Genomic DNA, 22,101 nt, shown 5'->3' on the forward strand with positions numbered 1-22,101 from the left:
TTACAGAACACTTTGGGGACATAAAGACATTGACAAAAAACAATTGTGCAAAAAGATGCAGAGTCCTCTAGCACTTAGAGCAGTTCGAACGACTAATATTGCAATAGTCCGGTGCAATGACCATTGTGCAAAGGGCGCTGAGACTTCAAGGAGTGTATGCGGTTTAAAGTGACGAATGCACTATGTAGTCCTCTCATCTATATGGGTCATTTTCATATAATTTGAGGCAAAATTCCTGAAAAGACAAATCTAATTTAGCAATTTTTTTTATATCGCCTTGGTTTTATGCGGGTAAATGTTTCCCATGCTTAAACTATTGATGATTTAAAATTTTAGGCATTCTTAGTAAAGTCAATCCTTATTGACAGAGTAAGTACTGGTGGCGTCTTTACCATTATTGAACAAATGACATTAGATAGATAGATAGATAGATAGATAGATAGATAGATAGATAGATAGATAGATAGATAGATAGATAGATAGATAGATAGATAGATAGATAGATAGATAGATAGATAGATAGATAGATAGATAGATAGATAGACAGACAGACAGACAGACAGGCAGGCAGATACAAATCACACACCACCATAAGGTGACGCTGTGAGGTTGAATTGAAAGGTACGAATCCAGGCTCCTGCTTTGGTGTGAGGTGTTCCGAATGTGTTTGTAAGTTGTCGTGTGTTGTGTCAATTTTTGCTGTAAAGTGGGTTTTCTATTTTTGGTGATTGAATTGAATTGTTGTGAATTGCTGGATAGTTGATGGTCTACATGTCTATACTGTGATTGGCTAGCGACCATTCCAGGGTGTACGCCACCTCTCGCCCAAAAGCAGATGGGATTAGTTCCAGATCGCCTGTGACTCTAATAAGGATAAGCGGTATAAAAAAAAATGGCTGTATGGATTTTACTTTATTCATTTTTATACATGCTCAGTTTCCTTATGTGCTATGAATTTACATTTGAACATGTAATCTTAGCCTAGTGTAGTTGTGGTTAATAAATAGAATATACATGTGTTTTCAGAGGCTTTTTTTTAAGCAACACAATTTGATTATTGTTCTCAAAGTTCCAAAGTGGGTCATGACTTTGTGACAATACGGAAATGCAGGTCCCAAGGTGACAACAGTTGAGTACCACAGATTTACGAGATTGGGAATTTTTTTAAACATACACTGTACGCCACTTTCCAACGTACCTCTATAATGTAACTTCATCTATAATGAGCTTCTGTGGGTTTAAAGCTGGAATTTGGCGTTTTTAAAAAAAACAATGTTGTAGTTTATGTTTAAAAACTCTCTCTATGACCTGACAGCAGAATAGTATTAAAATGCTCTTTAAAAAAACAATTGTTTTTTAAATCAACCTTCTATGCCCCCATTTAATGCCTCTATTTTTTTATTTTTATTCTTTTTTTAAAATGGACTCGTTGCAAGAAGAACTAGCCAATCAGCCTGTGTGAAGACAGGCGGCGTGACCAAAGCGATGTCAATCATTTGCTCATGTACACCTCTATATTGTAGTTTCTTGGCTGGATTATTTAAGTCCAGTTAGCAACAAAAGTTAAAAAGAAGGAATTGGACCACTCTCTACTTCAAATGAAGGGTAAATATCTATAATGATGGGCGGTGTCCTACACGCAGACTGCTGCATGGCAGTATGAGTTTGGAAAACCACAGCGTATGTCACGTCACTGTTCTCACCGAGTCCTCGGGTAAGTTTATCACCTCTCATATTTTTCATTGATTGTACATTCCAAAAAATACAACATCAAACGGCGGCACGCAAGTCCCTTCCTTGTCCCTCCAGCGGCTCATCGAGGAGCACGCTGAGGCAGCCAGACGAACGAGACAAGCTGCTGCATTTCTGGTTTTAACATTCACTCTGTTTATTTGCATTAAATCTACATTTCACAGATGACTGACTGCTCTCTCAGCACAGCAGAAAGAAAAACAACTAGGGTTGATTTTATAAATACGGGACAAAGGTCGGCAACTCCGGAGATTAGTCTGTTGACTTCCTGGATTCGTGATTTGCTTAATACCGCTGAACCCACGCTGCCTCCACCGAAGTCAGGCAAATGTACCACTACACCAATGGTGACTGCGCGAGAAATGTCCTCTCATTTTTATTTTTTAGATGGCGCAAGGTTAACAAAGGCAACATTAACGCGTCTAATGTGTAGCTACTCTATGCAATCCTATGACTGGGCTGGCATGCTCTCCTGTGATTTGATAGAGCGGATGGAACAAGCTTTTAGCATCGGTACTCTTCTCAGAAATAGGTGAGGGGTTGCCATGGGGATGTTATACAGTCAGGATTCACCTGAAGAAGAGATAATTGATCCTATTCCCTGTCTTCTTTCTGAGACGCATTCACCACTTTGCTCACCGCTGAGAGTCATCATCCATAAAAGGACCATAAAAAAAAAAGATCTTTCTTTTACAATAGTGCATACGGTACGAGAGCACAGGTGTTTGACGATTCAGACGATTTGAGATGCAACAAAAACAACTGTAGGATGTATAGTTGGTGCATATATTTAAAAAAAAAAAAAAAGGGCTCCTTTATTACAAAGTCAATTATCATATTAAAACTATGCTATTTAAATGTGTAATATGGTAATTGCACAGTTCACAGCATCCAATATGTTGTATTGTTTCTGTATAATAAAAATGGAAAAAAAGAATGTGAGAGTTGTATAGAAAGAGATAATACTGCCTCTTAGTACAGTAAATGTCAATCTAAAATGTCTTTTGAGTGCGTTCACCCGCAATCACGTAACTGCTCAAAAAAGGTCACTTCCAAAACGTGTACTTTACACACATTCGCTAACTCGGGAATCTCTGTTGGTGGTTTCCCACTTCAGCTCATCAAATCATCCTATTTTGAAATGAAAATGACTGCATGTTTATTAGTACACCAGAAAGGATAGGCCACGGCAGTCCCAGTTCCTGCACAATTAGATACAGACTGTGGTCAATCTGTTTTACTCTGTTGCTGCTTTTGAGCCCATGTTTAACTTTTCATAGAATTAAATGTAATGTTTTTTTAATTTCCTGAAACAAAACGAGACACATTTTTAATTAAAATTCTTAAACTAGCTCACCAGTGATGAGACATTGTGATTTCCTAAAACTGTTGTAGAAGTGTCCATTTGAAAATGTAAATAATAAAGTGTAGCATATTGATATTTATCTATTTCCTGACTTAATTAGTTAAATAATTGTTGATAATTGTTGTGTGAAAACATTAACACGATCAGTGTATTCACATAGATGAATATCATTTATTGTTAATAGTTACATAGTTGAAGGTAAATTGAGCAAGTTTGTTATTTCAGAAGTGTGCATGCATTAAACTTTCGTATAAATCAGACCTCATGAAGTAGTTCACGGTTTCAAAAAGGATGGTCACCCCTGGTCTAGACAGTGATTCTCATAAATTCATGAACGGAGACAAAACAAACTAAATGACTGATAATTAATGGAACGATAGCAATAAAATGAAATGAAGTTTGTTGAGTTGTTTTTTTTTTAATAACTGTATAAATACAACAATATGCACCCACTGCCGGAGCCACATTATTAGGTACAAGTGCATAATCCAATAAGATTCAATACAAGATCACGTATGAAATAAATCTGCCTAGTAAATGATTAGCTCTGTTTATTTTAATCCATTACTGCACTGTAATCGTGTAGAGCTGCACTCCATCAAACTGAAAAGTGAGAAACATCTGTCTGTATGAAGCATTTTTCGCACAATTTTTGTCTTGGATCTTTTAAGATTGGGCAGGTGTGCTGAACGAAGTGTCAATTATAGCGTATAGACTTCATTTATTATGAATATGGACAATATAGCTGGATTAAAGAAGCAGCCGTCATAGTTTTTGTTTCATGAAGATTTGCCTCAATGTGTTTTTTTGAAGTCCACACTGAACAGACTGTTGCTGCCACAGGATCTACTCTTTAGTAGCTGGGTTGCCTGTTGCTAGGCAACCATGCTAATTAACTCACTCATTGCTTTAGTTATTACGAGTAATGGTTGGGATGGAGGGGAGATCCAGTTGAAAAGAAATTTAAAAAACTCGTTTATGCTGCATTGTCCTTGATGGAAGTGTTTGTGAATGACTCCATTGCGAGACAGACGACCGTGTCATGCATTTGGAGATTAATGTTCTCTAATCAAAGATTCGCTCGCTGCGTAAGCAACAAAAATCATTACGGCTGCGCATTTGAATGAGCCAATCACAAGTAATGATGCTGTGCTGCTGTTTTTGTTTGGAATATATGCCCCCCCCCCCAAAAAAAGTATCTGACACTAAAACTTTTACCAGTAAACTGCTTACTCTGAGGATTATTGACAACAATGGGCACATGGCACTGTTAACTGAATAATACCTTCCATTGAAATTTAGGGCTCGGTGAAAAATGGCTTTGTTACGTGACAAGCAGCCACTGAACAATGTAACACTATTGCAGCGACCTTTTGGGAGGAAAAACTAGGTCACAAAAGGACCACTAAACAAGTTGTTGTTCAACATTCTGACCCATTTTAGTTTGCAAAGCAACAACCGCCCAACGGCAGGTCAAACAATGATTATTTTAGTCAGCGGTGAGCTTCAACTGCTCCAGTAGCCGTTTTCACCATTTTTTTTCTCAGCTCGATGTTCTGTGTGAAAGGTACTGAAATGGAATGGGGGCTTGAAGTGGACCTGCAGAGGCAGAATGCTATACCTGTGTGCATCACTTTAAGCACTTTATTACCACTTTCCTCAACTGCCATATCGTGTAGTGGATTCTTGCTTCCGTATTGGCTTTGACATTACATTCCTTTTGTGCAGTCCGGCGGCTAATGCTTGAAAGTGTGAGATCTTCTCTAAGCCTTGCTTCAAAGTCATGGGCGGAGAAACTGACCTTTTGCGTCAGTGCTGAGTTTCATCTAAGTGATTAGTATTAACCTCTTTACTATATAACTACTCATTGTTATATAGTACAGTATTTATTATTGCAGCACATGAGGCTTTTTAATATTCATTTCATGAACTAAATTGTGTCGTAGTTGTTCGATTGTAGATTCCATGGCATCTCATCATGAATGCTGTCGAAATGCCAAATTATATGAACGACGACATAATACCACTGGCGACAATTCCTGGTTCGATTACATAAAGCTAAGGCAGCTCATGTAAGCGGGGCCTTTGTTCTGCTGCAGTCATACATCAAACATTCCTCATGTGCTTGGTCTTACTGCAAAGAAGATTATATAAAATGAAGCGCTTGGACATCAGCTGTAATTTGCATAAACACAAGGCAACCAGAATTACTTGGTGCTCTTTTTCAATGCTCAGAGACCACTGTGGGTGGACAAAAGGTGCATTGGAGAGCTGAACTGACAAGCTGAGGATAGGTGTCAAATACTGTGTCTACCTTCAAGCTTGTTTTATACAGTTGGTAGCATTCAAGACCCATTTTCTGTAATGTCTGTCTCCAAGTCTGTGCCTCTTCCAGGTCCAAAAAGATGCCGGTACAATATGTTCCCAAATTGGAAAAGTCAGGTGTCAAGATGTAACAGTTTTCAGGGTAGCACCCCAGCCACCAAACCAATGCAACCATAACGACACAATGATACACTTTTTGGGTGTAAGAAACCAGAGATTTGATTCCAATATAGTTTCAATATCTTGATGTAGCCGATTGTAATGTAAAGTAGGCAGCACGTTGGTCTCCTGGCAAATTTATTTCCAGGCTTTTAAGTGATTTTACAGTATAAGTGTATTTGTTTTACTCTGCTGTCTGCTGTCAAGACCCCATCATCTTCACGCTCTGCTCACCGTGCATACCACCACCCGCACTCTGCATTCAAGCAGTTTTATCGACCTCTTCGTTCACAATGTCCGCATTACTTTCGGTTAATGTCGTGCCCCAAATAACTTGAAGAAATAATAAAATGCACCTCAGTCATCCCAATGCAGTATTATACTTCACAGTCTCCACTTTGCTGCAACTGTCCATTTCCTCGCTGCCCTTAGTCTCCTCTCCGATAAATGGTGTCTCCTTAGCGTGGCAAACATCCACATGCAGAGAATAAATACAGGAGACAGACCCACATTCTCCTCTACTGTGGTCGTTTGCTAGCATGACTCCTCACAGAATTGAAGTTGAAACCGACCATCCCAAACCTTCTTCTTTTTGAATTGCTAATATATTTTATTCATCCGTTTTCCGTACCGCTTATCCTCACGAGGGTTTTGTATTTTGTACAATTTTGTACAGTTTCAACGGAGTTACAGTAGGGTAATAGTCATTTTACAGTGTTCTTTTGTTGCGCTCTTAAAGGCTGAGAGGATTATAACAAATGGTCTTTAAATAATCCAGAAATGTAGGTTGAGTATCATGTAATATACTTTGTATTAATCTACAGGCCTTTTGGACAAACTGGAGACTATTGTTTTTCACTAATATCAAAGTGAACAACCCCCCTATTTCTATGGTGGGCACATGTTTCAACCAGTTTATTGTACATTAATTTTAATTTTTGTATGTGTTATCCATCCCTTATGAAAACAAAACAAAACAAAACAGAAGAGAGGTTATAAGTGTCCTTAACATCTGAAAAAGCTTCTCTTTTAACATTTAGTCTACCAGTGGTAATGACTGTGGTTGAATGCTACAGCCGTCGACCCAGCATGACACAATAAATCTATTCCTTATCTCCTTTCTTCCCTTTTTAATGGCAGCAATGGCTATTGTTCGGTCATGCGTGCGTGGATGCACAGTGTGATAGGATAACGGCACAGAGCAGGAGCGGGATGTGATGTAGGTTCTTTGTCGTCATAGGAAGGGATTGTGGGAAGCGCTGAGAGGTGGGGGGCCGGGGGACGGGGGATTATGGCTTGTTCAGGTTGAGGCTTGCGCTATATATGCTTCACCAAGGAGACACAAGCAACGGTAACAATAACACATTGAAAAACAGATGTGCTTTGTGCAATAGATTTGTGGTTACGCGTCGACATTGATTTTTTTTTTTTTTTTTTTTTTTTTTTGAAAGCCTGAGAAGAATCAATAGCGTCAATTAACAGTTCACTTGCAGGAGCAATCTGTACGATTTGACTTGTATTGTTTCGAATACAACCGCTCCACAAATGACACAACATACAGTAACACCTGAAATGTCATGTTGTTGTTTTTATCCGTATTTGCATAATGTACAACAGCATTCTTTTAAATTCACAAACATTTTAAGTACAAATGATGACAACAGCTACTACTGTACATGATGTATTAAACAGCAATATCAAATGCGGGGTCAGTACACATTGTTAGAATAACACGTTTTAGAAAATGGTGAATTATTTACTATCAAAATGTATTCTCAAGCGACAGCGCCTCTATTACGGTAATGGAATTTCTACACTTTTTTATTGGATTGATTGGCTGAGCAGTCTTATCTTTCACAGCATAAATATTTCATATCAACGTCATATGAGCAGTGTCACTTTCAACATATTGTGAAAAAAATGTAAACAGGTTTGTTGTGGCCCAAACAAAGCAGGCATTCTGCATAGACCAACTTATAGATCCAGTGTGGAACATCAGAGTCCACCAGTCACACACACGACTCACAGAACGTTAGGCATATTAGCATGAAAGTTCACGACGAACTTAAAATGCACTATAACCTTTACAGGTGAACTTAATTTGACCTTCTCTCACCTTTTGCATGCACATGTCCGACTGCTCGATGTCTCAGCACTTTTTGCAGACCTGTTTTTGGTCGGAGCTGAACGACATACAATAAGTCACAATACATGTTTGATCCACGAATCGACAAATACATTTCCAAGGATGTTCATAGCCATGCCTTTCTGTGATTCTTCCAGTGTCGATGTAGCTTGGCTGCAACCTGCTGATGAAGCCCAGTGGCCACTTCCATTTAAGAACATCTTGTTTGAAGCCTCATCTAGGTCTCATGATGTCAAAATATGAACAGCATGATGAAGAGGACTGTTTAAATAACAATTGTAATTAAACCAGGAAATATATTGGTCTATACATGGACAACACCTGCAGTGACTTTTTCCGTTCAGCTCCTTGTTAAAGAAAAACAAGCACTAAAACGTTGGACAGCTGCAGTCCAACGTTTACAGAAGGTCAAATTACAGTAAGTTCCCATGAGAAGGTTATAGTGCATTTCAGGTTCATATTGAAATGTCACCTGAAAGCTGAATATCCCCAACTTTTTGTGAGCACTTTAGTTCATGGGTCCACATCAGAAATGGTGCTGACCTTGTTGTTCCTGCTTATTCGCCGTTCGGGCCGTGCCTTGGGCAGCTTGGTCTGGATCAGCTCCTCGGGTGTGTTGCCCAATGGCGGCAGCAGCCTCTTCTTGCTGTTCCGCGTCTCTGGTAACCACTGAGGAGGCAGCTCAAAGGGTCCGAACCCAAACTGCGTGGGGTCTTCTGTTTCTGTAAGTGTAGCCGGGGCCACCTGTGACGATGAAGTGTAAGCACACGTGTAGACCGGAGATGAGTGCGCTGCCATCATCGTAGGCGTGCCTTCCTTTGTGAGCCCGCCTTCGTGTCTCTGCAACAGATCATTTTGAGTAATGACATGCGCCCGGAGGCCTCTTAGCCGTGAACCGTTCTTGTGGTCCTCTTTTGGCCCCTCTAATCCGTGAGGGGGGATCTCATTTGTTAGATTGTCCTCTTCTTCCTCAGCGGGTCGGAAAATGTGCTGCTGGCCGATGTTGAACATCTCCAGAAGTTGGCTTCCAGAGCGACCTGCTGTTTCCAGTCCCATTGATTCTCCTACCACACCCTCTGCGCCCAGAGAGGCCAGAGCCCCCGTGTTGACCGTGTTCCGCCGGCTGTAGCGTCTGTGGATTCTGGACAGCAGTTCCAGGCAACTGTGGCGCGCCGAGTGATTAACAGTCAAGAATAAAAGTGGGTTAGTGAGCAGGGACACCTTAGGGAGCCATAAAGCTGTAAGGTACAGAGATGCAGGCAGATCTTTGGGGTCCAACAGAAGGATCCGATAGACCACCAAAGCACCATAGGGGGCGCTGCAGGCAGAAAAAGCCAGCACGATGGCCAGGAGACTGGCGTGCAGCTCTGCCTCTCGTCGAGACACGTACGGGATGGAGATGCTGTTCTGCGGTGTCCGTAAGGCCGCGATGATCACCTTCTTCTTCTGGCTGGCACTGAGCGCTCTGCGGATTAGCAGCATGAAGAAGAAGACCAGCGCCAGAGGGAGGATGACTGTGGTGATGTTGTAGATCGACACATACAGCGTGTGCCCCAGGGAGCGGGCGTGGTCTTCTGAGCAGGATGACGTCACGTACACATCGGTGACGTTGGTAACGGCAAACACAGGAAGACTCACCACCACCGCGTGGACCCAAATGTAGATGACCATATCCCTAGACCTTGCATCTGAGATCTTCCTCTCGAGTGGGTATAGCACCGAATAGTATCTAGAGACACAATGGACATTGAATTGAGCATCAAACAAACAAATTACAGGAATACAATTACAATGACGCAGCCTCTCTTAAGTTCAGCGCTACTTGACATGAGTTTGAAGCCTTTGGCCACCAAGCGCGAACCTCAATTTACTCATACAGTATATCAAAATATTTTGCCTCACTGAAATGAATTACAATTCCGTTAAGCTGTTCCAGCCCCCGAAAAAACACCAATAATTTTATTACGTTTTGTATTGTAAAGTAGAAGTATAAAAACATCATAAAAGAGAATGTAAAAAATCATAAATGAATGAAGTGTAATGGGGATTATGCGCTTCTGCTATTCCAGTTGTCTTGCCACATTGTAGGTTTCGTAACAGAAGCTTTTAAAAGTACACATGATTCATTTTTAGATGACATGAGCAAGAAGCCCACTTCAAAATAGCAAGGAATATTTATCTGTGAATCATTTTCACATAATCTTTGAATTTATGTCTTGTAAATATCCAAAATAACACAGCACACAGTCAAGCAATTAGAGGTGAACTTCACTATTCCTTCCACACAAATCGAATTTTCCGTGCAGTGCTTCATAATTAAAGGTCCCCTTCCATCATTCATTTTTTTATTGTATATTATTTTTATAATCGTTAATGTTCTTTTATTGAGTTTGCAAGGTAATTTGGATTTCAAATGCCCAAATGTCGATTGACTCTCTGGTATTTGAAACTGTTCACAATTCCTTCCACCTTGCCTCAGGCCCAGTTTCAGCCGAAGATTCTTCACTTTAGCCGGGGTGTTGTTTTGGTGATGTGCATCAAAGCAGTGTTGTGCATCAAACATACCTTTTGGATTTGTGGTAAAAATAATAATAATAATAATAATAATGAGCAAATTGTTGCGAAAACACACATAAAAACCTCCAAACACATATGGGAAAAAGTGTTATAGTCTGATGAAACCCAGTTTGAACTTTTTTGTCAAAATTCCAAAATGGATGTTTGGCATAAACACATCACCAAAAGAAGATCATTACTGCAGTGAAGCATGATGATGGCATCATCATGCTTTGGGGCTGTTTCACTTCAGCTGACACTGGAGCCTTAGTCAATGTGAAGAGAATTATGAACTATTCAAAACTCCGATCAGTGTTAACACAAAATCGTCAGGCTTCTGCTACAAAGCAAATTAAATGGAAAGAAAAGCCTCCTAGAACATCTTACATTTATTTGTGGTTAATAAGAGTCATTTTAAAACAAAACGGGGTGCGCAGAATTTTTGCACTAAACTATTCATATACTATTTTTTTCTATTTATTTCTTATCCCCTTTATCAAAGCGAGACAATTATAAAATAAATAATTGTAGACTTTTTAAAAATGATCCAGCATACATATTCATCACTTTGAAAGTGAACATTTTGGGTGATTTTTGTACATTAATGCCTGTGAAGTCCTTTCAGGCCACTTCATCCACACACGTACACACCAAGCATTGTTCACCTTTAGCAACACAAAGTGCAAATACAGAATGAAACTTTGTCGTTTGTCATTTGAAAGCACCATTGTTTGAGAGTTACATACTTCAGCCGACTCGATCAGCCAATTAAGACTGTAAGGCATTGCTAGAATGCGTTTAAACCGTTCACTTTTTTAAAGTCTACCTTCAAGTTGAGCGAATTGCGTGGGAGCAACCCGGCAGCCCTTTTCAAATACCATTTATTATGACTCCAGAACTGAGGGTGGAAAGTGATCACTTTTGAAACAATTGCTCAAAAGCTGTATTTCAGGCATCCATTTGTTTTCTATAGCGCTTGTCATGAAAAGGTTTGCTCGCGAGCTGGAGCCTGTACCAGCTGTTTTTGGGCGAGAGGCGGGGTACAACCTGGACTGGTCGTCTGCCAATCACAGGGCACATTTACTGCAGACAAATAACCATTCACACTCATATTCGCAGCTAAAGACAATTTAGAGTCTCCAATTAACCTAACATGCATGGGGAAGAACATGCAATATCCACACAGGATGGTCAAACACCCAACGGTAGAACTGCGAGGCGGATGTGCTAACCACTGGTTCCACCGTGCCACACTGTATTTTATATAACACAGTTCCAGCCTGAACTGACCTGTCAAGTGCAATGACGCTGAAATTGAGCACGGTGACCGAGCAGAAGAGTTTGTGGAGGAACTTGATGGCCTTGCAGAGCAGCAGCGTGTGAAGCCACCAGCAGCAGTGAGGGCTGGAGCCCAGCGCCACGTCGAAGGGAACGCACACCAATCCGGCGCAGATACCCGTGCAAGCCAGGTTTTTGATGAAGCGATTGGTCACGGATTTGAAGACGTTTGTGGAGCAGGTGCACCACAACACGGTGGCATTCCCTGTGGGCAGCAGAATGCAGAGCTTTGAAGTCAGACCATAACATTACCAGTGTCCAAACATGCCTGGTGGAAGATCAATGAAATTAGCTGCTTGCTTTTTAGATTATTTTTAGGACATTTGTGTGGGGAATTACATTTATTTTTTTTATGGGCATATGTCTTAAATCCTAATAAATTCAGAACTCCACTTCAGAAGCTGCAAGTCTAATGTCATTATGACATTATCCTTCCTTATTCAAATTCCTTCAATCATCTCTTAGAATAAAACATTGAATTAAAACATGTTAGAAACTTTGTCAAGTCATTTAAGGCTGTGTACCACAATATGGAGTGACACCGCAGTGATAATTGTTGCTAAATGGGTTTAAAATTGTGAAAGTCCTTCCGGGCCTCTGGTTGATTAGAGCGGGACAAATATAATTATACGAATATTGTTAGCGGTATTCTCATGCTCACAGAGCACGCAGGATGATCTCACATAAGACATTGCATGTTGACATGTTCTGTTCACTGTCACCGTCACTGAAGGGAAAAAATAAATTAAATGTAATAGAAGGTTGTGAAAGATCGCCATTGGACCTGTTTTATCAAGAATGTTGCAGCACATCCGGTGAGATTTCCTGTTTGTCTTTCTGTCCCTGTGCTGGTTTTTCGTGACACGCGGCGCTAGCCGGCAGCATATTGCCATACTGCCGGGAAAGCAACTACTGTAAATGATGCTCAGCACTACGCATTCTGAGGGGCTGACTCATATGGAATGATTTCATGGACCAGTATTACATAAATTGTGTGTGTTTTCAACAATGTTCAACATTATGACCTTTTCAACTTACTGCCGAATTATAATATGGAGCTGCCTTGCACTTTAACACCTGTGCAGCAGCTCCGCTGTGATGTCAAACACTCGCAGTTGTTGCCAATTACGGCCGCAATGTTTTACATTTCACACAGTAAGCATATGTAAATTAAATTCTAATATGGCCAGCCGCTATGCATTGACCAACCATTGAGATTCCTTTTGCTTTTTAATTTAGCTTTTTGATGCAATCTAACTTTTTCAAAATGTTCCACTATTTCATTTATAGATTATAATAACGATATACTGTACATGTAGCTATCGCTATGTATGTGTAGAAACTGTATGTATATGAATGAATGGTTGTGTAGAAAAGTAGCGGTTTCCATATCTGCCTCAGTACAAAAGTTTGAGTTTCAAAACCCAGATTCCCGTGTGGAGTGGACAAAATTGTCCATAGGTGTGAACGTAAACGTAAATGGTTGTTTGTCTTTATGTGCCCGGCAACTGACTGGCAACCGGTCCAGGGTGCGCCTCTCGCCAGTCAGTTGGGATAGCAACCCTAATGAGATAAGCGCTATTCAAATATTGTGTCTAAACATAGCAGCCTGAGTCAACGCTATCAAAACTGTGAAACATCATTACGAAGCTTCACACCATTTTTTTAAAATGCATTCCTGTAAATGAGAGGCTTTTTCACCAAGGGTGGGGGTCACAGTTAGTAGATGTAATGTTACTTGCATTTTCTTTATCCTATCTGGACTTGTATGGACATTTTCTGTTCTGGAAAGGCATGCTTGCTGGAGTTTGGTGTGGAAGAACTCAGAAGCCACCGATACGATTTGGTAGTTTATGCAGTTGTTTGTCAGTTTTTGGCATCCCAATGACTTTATTTCATCATGGCAACCTATTCCGGCTCTTGAAGCATCAGAAAGATAAGACATGAAAACAAATCTCGCAATTACGCCTGTTGTGCGCCGTCAAGAGAGAGGACATTATATGGTCTTCATTTCTGCCCTGCACGAGCATATGCACCCACATGAGCAGCGGGATTATGTTTTTCAATTCAACAATTCACTGTTTCTCAAATGATCGCTTGATCGCTGATTAAAAAAACACATGCAGTTTAGGTTTGTTGTGCAGTTTAAGTTGATTGTATTGTGTCCGTATTTTGCATTGGACCGTAGTAAATACTGTACGATGCCATTATCTCTGCAACTCTTGGAAGAGTTTATTGGTACACTTTTAAAACTAAATCATTAGACCCTCTTTCGTATTTGTTTTAAAAACATTGGGCATTTTTATTAGTGATTCACAAATTATACATATTTTATACTGTACCATATGTAATATTCATTATCCATAAATTGAATGATTCATTTGACAAAAGCTAAGCTGCAAGAACAATTAACCATTTATCCATTTTCTATAGCGCTAGCTGAGCCTATTTCAGATAACTTTGGGTGAGAGGCATGGTACATCCTGGACTGGTCCGCCAGTCAGTCACAGTGCATATCAGAATCAGAATCAGAATCAGAATCAGAATCATCTTTATTTGCCAAGTATGTCCAAAACACACAAGGAATTTGTCTCCGGTAGTTGGAGAACAACCATCAACCAAACAACCATCCACACTCGCATCCACACCTATGGAAAATTTAGTCTTCAATTTACCAAACATGCATGTTTTGAGAAGGTGCGAGAAATCCAGAGTAAAACAAAAATCCACACAAGCACGGGAAGAAAACAAATAGTAAGATTCAAACCCTGAACCTCAAAAGCAGAGATGCTAACCACAAGTCGAGTGTTTTCCAATGCGGCTGTGTTATAACGCTTTAAGGAACAGATATTTGAACACACACAAGAAGTGCGGCAACACATGTCGACAGACAATATAAACAATATTCACCGGCATATATTCATTATCCTTCGCAAACAATGACTAATATTACTGCAGCTTACTGAGTTACTTACTGTAGTTGACTGTCGTTCGGTGCACACCAGAAGGAGCCGCGAAGAATTAATCAGAATTCTTTAGTTCTTTACACACGATTTAATTATATTAGTAGTATATGTTTTTCTAAAGAACAATATTTTAGGGTGGTTTTTTTCCTTTTTAAAAATACATGAATAGCCTTTCAATGTTTCTCAATTTACTTAGTATGATATCTGGGCCTCTTTAGTTGAACTCACTGCTATTGTTCTGATGTATGATGGCAACAGGTGGATACTCAGGTTAATACCATCTGCCATCCAGCGGAAGAGTATTTAATTGTTTTGCCTGTTACAATATGTTGCTAGCATACTGTATATAGAGATGAACAGCGTAAAAGATTCAATATTTGCAAACAGATCATTTTCAGACCAAGTACACTGGTTGAGAATCACCGTCATACACATGCGTTGTTTAAATATCCAACATCCATCCATCCATTTTCGATAGCGCTCATTCTCTTTGGGTTGCGGGTGAGCTGAAGCCTATCCTACCCTGGACTGGTCGCCAGCCAATCGCAGTGTGGTATAGGTAATCAAATCAACTGTTATTTATTTCAAGAAAGGAAACATGGTCAACAATGCCCCCCAAGATTTGGCTCATCAAATTTAAGTTCTTTGATTTACAAACAAAAAACATTTTATTTTTTAAATTACTACTACTACTTATTGCAAGATAGGTTAATTGACACTAATAATCAGATTCGATTGCAATATTAAATGACTGCAATCATGGTTGACGTGTCAATATTGTATTTCTTACATTATGAGTAATTCCTATTTACCCACCCCCACATTTATTACTTGACCTGTGGACTTACCGAGTAGTGACCCTATGAGGATGAGAACCTGCACGGCGGTGGTGAAGTCGCGGTAGGCTTGCTCCCGCATCAGCCGGTCCCGGCCGTCCGGCGCGGTCCCCTCGGCGGGCGGACGGCCGCTCCAGCGGGTCGGCGGGCTGGAGGAGTTGAGGACACTCAGCCAGATATGGGCAGCTGTTATATTGGCTGCGCCGTCCCCGACCATTGCAGCCCAGCTCCCACTATCCATATCGTAGTCTGCTTCTGTGTTGTTTGTCAGTATTGTTGTTTTTTTTTTGGGGGGGGGGGGGGGTTTGTTTGGGTGGGGGGGGGTTCCTTATGAGTGCTGGTGGCTCTTAAACATTGGAGGTCGCAGCGAGTGGAGACGATGGCCAAGCATGCACCGGATCGAAAGCGCGTATCCGTACGCGTTCATGACTGAATTGAAATATGAGAACGCCGTCGGAATGCATAAGACAAAAAGCAGTCATGTACATCCCAGCGCACAGGGGTGCGCGGCTGGATCCGACGCGTCCATTTCGTGGATGCAGCTGGCGTCTCTCCGTCTCTCTCTCTCTCAGTGGCTGTGAGACTCCTGCTGCACCGTGAGAGGTCGCCCATTGGTCGACTGGGCTGGTGTGGAGAGTCCACGAATAATGAATATTTCACAAGGTGAACACGCGCGTCTGCGAGAATGGGAAGGAGGGGCTGGTGGGGGTGTTTGCTCACGCTCCTCGTGCTCCTCCTCTTCTTATGGCACCAACTGTGCTCCTTCACTCAGCCGCCTCGTGAATGATGAGCAGCCACATCGCTTGGTTGCAGAATTGATGAATGGGTGTCGTAGAGTAAGTCAAATATCCTTTGACAACAATCAAAATACCAAATATATTTATTAATAGCAGTGCCGCCTTTAAAACAGAAGGTCACGCTGCTTTAAAAAAAAAAAAAAAAAAAAAAATCATTAAACTCCACTGAGGAAAAAAGATACATGCAAGTTCTGAAAGCCACTTGTTGGAATTAACTTCGACTGACTTGTTTTGTTCAGTTTATTTTTCATGGGACAACCTCACTCTTGGCATCCATTTTCTATACAGTCCAGTGCTTCCCAAACCTTTTTTAAGCCATGGGACATATTTTACATTACAACAAATATATATATATATATATCAGCAAAAAGTATACACTACTGAAATAATGATGAGGTCATCTCGATTCACTCAGAAGGAAATCGGAGCGTGTTTAATTGTGGTAATACAATTCACAGGTTACTTGTATTTTCTGTCATCTCGTGGAAGAACATTTCATTTTTCTGCCTGACATTAAATCTGCTGGTATAGGTAGATGAACAAAGATACATTATTTGTGGTAAATAAATAATAAATTAAGCGGAAGTTTACAATTTCCCCTAAAAAAAAACCAAAAAAAACACACTTTTTTAAAATGATCATATAATTATCTGGCATAGTCATATTATAATTATAACTTGACAGTAGTACATGATAAATATGATCTGTGAAACCTTCTGCCGTCTCAGGCCCCCTGTGCCTCTAATTTGAAGAAATAAACCACCGCACCGAGGAAACGCAACCAATCAGAGACAGAAGGCGTTTGATCATTTATCGTGCATTTGCGGCACACCCGTCGCAGCCTCGCGCTGACTAGAAAAGTCCCTTATTCGTAACGGAGTGTTACTATAACACTAAATGTTATCGATTTGAAGTTGAATTTTTGGGCCCGGGGGCAGATAACAATACATGTTATCTACTGTATATATTTAATGACCGCTGAGCTAAATTTGAATTAGGTTAGTGTTGTTAGTGTTTGGTTAAGGTTTTGGCTTGACTTGGGGACTGCTGAAAGAAAATACTGTTACCTCGTTCAGTTTGTCCTCTCACAGCAGTTTGTGACATTCCTCTTTGGTTTGCGCAAATGACAGAAATAGGGCACACGCACGCATACGCACACATTGTCTGAGGTAGCTAAGGCCAAAGATCTAATCCTACACCGATGGCACTGCCAGTGATTTGGGGGCATCATGAAAAGAAAATAACTTTGGGCCCCATCAATTCAAAGTCACAAATTTTAAATATTATTTTCAAAGGGCCCACGGCTGACAGTGTCCCGATCCTCACTTTTCTCCCCAGTAGGGTGCCCCCGGCCTACCACAGTATGAATTCTCAAATGGAAGCTTTTGAAATTGCAACTTCCAGTAATACTTATGATCCTCACTTCAAGGATGTCCCGAGGCTGAGTCAGGAATACAGAAAGAAAATCCACACAAACAGAATGCATTTACTGGACAGTTGAATACACAGTATGAACACTGTAAAATGTTACCAGGCTTTCACAATATTTGACAGTAAAATACTGCATTGAGTATTTTAATGTGAAAAGACTGTTTTATTCTAGCGGCACAGTGGACGACTGGTTAGAGCGTCTGCCTCACAGTTCTGAGGACCAGGGTTCAATCCCCAATCGCAGGGCACATATAAACAAACAACCATTCGCACTCCCATTCACACCTACGGGCAATTTAGAGTCTTCAATTAACCTACGACGCTTGTTTTTGGGATGTGGGAGGAAACCGGAGTGCCCGGAGAAAACCCACCCAGGCACGGGGAGAACATGCAAACTCCACACAGGCGGGGTCGGGGATTGAACCCCGGACATCAGAACTGTGAGGCAGATGCTCTAACCAGTCGTCCGCCTTGCGTGTGAATATTCTCCTCCATTCAGGTCAATGTACTGTCAAGGCATTAAATCGATCAGAAGTGGACTATTCAGGTTGTCTGAGAAGATGTTTCACCTGTCATCTGAGCAGGCTTCATTGGTTCATGCTCATAGGCTTGATGAGATGTCTTCAAAAACAACCAAAAAGTCCAGTTGTGATCGGTTTTCTGAAAAGTTAAACCAGAACATTGATGTATCAGAATGAATCTGTCAATTACCACTCTAGACCTAAAGATAAAGGACTAATATGTTGAAATGATCATGTACAAGCCTATCAATACCAAAGCATATACTGGAAAGGAAATAGCTTCTAACCATCACCAACTAAACCCTCCACCCATTTTATTAACCGCTTATCTTGATTATGGTCGCAATCAAGTTGGAGCCGAACCCAGTTGATTTTGGCCAGGAAGCCATCTACACCCTGGACTGGTCGCTAATTACACCAATTTACCAACTATCGTATTTAACAACTAACACAACATTTATTACAGAAGATGAAGCAACACTTTCTGGCTGTTCAAGTTATGAGAAATGATACCAGGTTAATATGACCAGAAATTGTACAGTCAAGAATAAACTGGAAAGTAGGCTACTGATAATCAGTCTGCAACGCCTGCAAAATTGCTAATAAGCGATCATGACGCTCAAGTGTCTCTTGAAAAACTCTTGGACTTGCTCCCAAAGGTCCAGCTGAGCCTCTGAGTGGGCCTTTGGCTGCCCACCAAACACCACAGCCCTTCCCAATGGAGCGTGGAAAGAAGACAGACAAAATGGCATGTGTTGAACTTCCAACAGGTGACCCGCTTTTGCATAAGAAACCACCTGAAAGGATTCCTTACCATGACTTTTCAACCTTTCAGGGGCTTGCTTAGCAAAAAGAGTGCTGTTCCAGTTGTGGTCATCTTCTGAAACAGCAAAAATGAACTGGCAGTTGGCACGCTCTATTGGAATTAAAGATGCCCTATTTTTTTCCAGGGTTGGATCCGGCGTGACATCAATTATATCAATAAGCCCAGATTCTAACATTCGAATATTCTCCAAGAAATGTTGGAGTGCAGGAATAACAATGTTTTTTGTAGTGTAAAGGAAACACAGTATTTGCATTGCAGCCGTTAATGCAGACAGTTGCTTTGATGCATGAAAGAAAAGATGACATTGACAAGGCCAAAGTATCACTATGGGACATTGATATGATGCCTAACCTCTAACCTGCAAAAAAGAGAAATAGTAATATCTATCATTACAATTATATTTCAAATAAACTAAATATCTTGTAAATGGAGACATTTGTGTTATACATTACACAATGTACATTCGGTGATTCTTGAAGTGTGGCTTAAAAAGTGGGGCAATTTAATAGGATTTTGCGGAAAAAAAAAAATAATAATTAATTAAAATAAGTATTTAAAAAAAACTAGTTTTGTAGAAGTATGTTGGCATAGGAAACGCAGATTCTGGAATTCTATTAAAAAAACAACAACACTTTTTTCGCATTATCCATTTTTGGTGGAGGTCTACATTCTACTTGTATTTTCATCCATTTTCTAACCTTGGGATGTTCTTGCAGATACTTCACAGCCTCTTCAAAATATTCTAAATCCAAGTGTTTGGGATTTTTGGATAAATCTTGGTAGCCATAGTAGGCTAGTGCCAGCACAGCAAAACCTTTGTTTGCCAAGAGGCTGGCTCTCTGCTCACCAAGTCCTCCACCGAAAGTACATAAATCCACAATTCTAGGGAATGGACCATCTCCTGCAAATACAATGTGAACATTAAATCAAAGAAAGTTAACCTGGAAGGAATACAGACTTATTACTGTCACAGAAACAACATGAACAAACAAACCTGGCGGTATGAAGAGGACTCCTCACACACTTCCCTCTTGCACGGAAATTCTCCTCATGCCCTCCATCATGTAGTCTCTCTCATTGTTTTCACAGGCTAACAGCTCTCCAGTACCTCCATCGTGGACTGATATCTCCACTAGAGTTGGGCTCAGCACATTCCTTTTTGCGCGGGGTGTCTGGCACCATGGACCACCATAAACCCATGGGCTCCATTCCAGTGTAACTTCCTCTCAGAGAGGGAGCGCTACTCACATCTACCAGGCCTTTTTCGTCAGCTTGCTAGAGGGCGGAAGCTTTAAAATCCACCCATTTGTCTTCAACCATCCTCGACCTCAATTCCACCGGTTTGTGCGGAGCGAGACCCTCGACTTTAACTTGAACCAGTTTGTGAAAGTGACAGCGGACACTGTGGAGAATTTTTAGGCGGATCTGAGAGGATGTCATTTCAGTTCTTGGGAATCACACAAATGGTCTGAACGTTCCTTTTACTGGCACTCCCACATCATCTGTTAAAGCGATCAACAACATATGTGGTTGTTAAATCTGATGCCATATGTACGTTTTAGTGTTCTGGTGAGTGAAAAAAACATTTTATGATCACTCCAATATATGTTGTACTGTAACAGAGAATTTTATATATTATTTGACTTACATCTTGCTTAAACCTAGTAATGACTTGACATTTGGCTTTAAATTTAGAACTCAACTTGCTTCATTTTCACCACAGTGACTTGGGACTTGCTTGAAACTCTCACATTGTGACTCCCACCTCTGCAAATGTAAATGACAAATGAAGGCGGGTGCCAAATAAAGTCTCGCCTAGGGCGCCCCACCTAGACACTGCCATAGACAGACATATAAAATAAAAACTGCCTTAATGAGGCAAAATTAACCAAGTTTCATCTTTACATGCACAACCAAGAGACCACACTAGCCACTCACAAGAAATTACAGAACTAAAACATCGGTCCGCAAAACCCATGTTGATGGATGAATGAATTGTATTTACCCAGGAATTAGGGTTATAATATGTTTAGTTTATGATTCCAATCCATTCCTCTTGTGCTGTGGCTCAACATTTACAGTAGATAACCTTTATCAGATTTGACAGTAGTCACGGACTTTCCCAAAAAGTTTTTTTTTTCTCTCCAGAAACGTGGGAATGAAATTGCGTTGAAATTTATAAAACAGTGAAATTTATCTTACCTGGCCATGAGTTCAATCACGTCTGCAAAGGAGGGAAAAAAAGACTTCCAATCCATGCGTGCAGGATGAAACTTTGTGTAACTCCTGCAGAAGCGACGCTGTTATGTCATTGTTTGTTAATTTGTGCGGGAGGAAAAAAAACAAGTTTGTGAAGTTACTTGGGACATGTTTATTAAAATATTCTAGCGAGATTTAAATGGTATTTTTATGTATGAAGATGGATTGCATGCAGACTAACGCGTACCTCATAGTTTCATTGTTCCTGTTTTCGCTTAAATATGCCATCTTTTTATGGCAAACCACTTTGTGACTATGACATTAGCAGCTGATTTAAGTTTCTGTTTTGCATGAATGTATGTCATGAATAGACATAGCTAGATTTGTCTTATTTTACTTTTTACTACGTCAATCTGCCTGATGTCAAGACAATATATAAAAGCCATATAATGTGTATTAAAGTAGTATATTAAACATAGTATATTAAAGTACAGTATATTATTAAGCAGCAAACAAAGCTGCAAACAGCTATGAGGACGTGTCTTGCATCATCTGTTCAGTTTAGCTCGCTGTCTAACTCATACAAAGCACAAATGTCTTACCGAGGACGGTACAGTGTCAACTGTCAAAATAAATGCTGTGGAAAAAAACAAAGCCATTGGTGGCCTGAGACGTCTGCGCATTGAAACTCATACAAAGCCACAAAAGTGAAAGACAAATTTACACTGCTCATAAAGCCAATCGAAAAACGCACTACAAAAGCCTCGTAAAAACATTAAACCTCCTTTAACATAAATTCAAATCATACCTGCAAACCTCCGCAGAATTGATACTTTGACATGTTTGGTCGTGCTAATAAAGAGAAAACGGCTTTTCTGAGGAA

General features: G+C 40.4%; 1 protein-coding gene and 1 pseudogene across 1 annotated transcript; both read right to left on the minus strand.

Annotated features, from left to right (window-relative positions):
- Positions 1-7,859: 7,859 nt before the first annotated feature.
- gpr176 (G protein-coupled receptor 176) lies at positions 7,860-15,685 on the minus strand. Its single transcript, XM_061704647.1, has 3 exons — positions 15,457-15,685; positions 11,595-11,847; positions 7,860-9,477 (listed from the first exon to the last, which is right to left on the minus strand). The coding sequence occupies exons 1-3, from the start codon at positions 15,683-15,685 to the stop codon at positions 8,262-8,264; spliced, it is 1,698 nt and encodes a 565-aa protein (XP_061560631.1). The 3' UTR covers positions 7,860-8,261.
- Positions 15,686-18,683: 2,998 nt separating this feature from the next.
- On the minus strand, positions 18,684-20,532 carry LOC133417155 (acyl-coenzyme A thioesterase 5-like; annotated as a pseudogene).
- Between the last annotated feature and the right edge of the window lie 1,569 nt (positions 20,533-22,101).

Source organism: Phycodurus eques, chromosome 18 (assembly GCF_024500275.1).
Source record: "Phycodurus eques isolate BA_2022a chromosome 18, UOR_Pequ_1.1, whole genome shotgun sequence".
Lineage (NCBI taxonomy): Eukaryota > Metazoa > Chordata > Actinopteri > Syngnathiformes > Syngnathidae > Phycodurus > Phycodurus eques.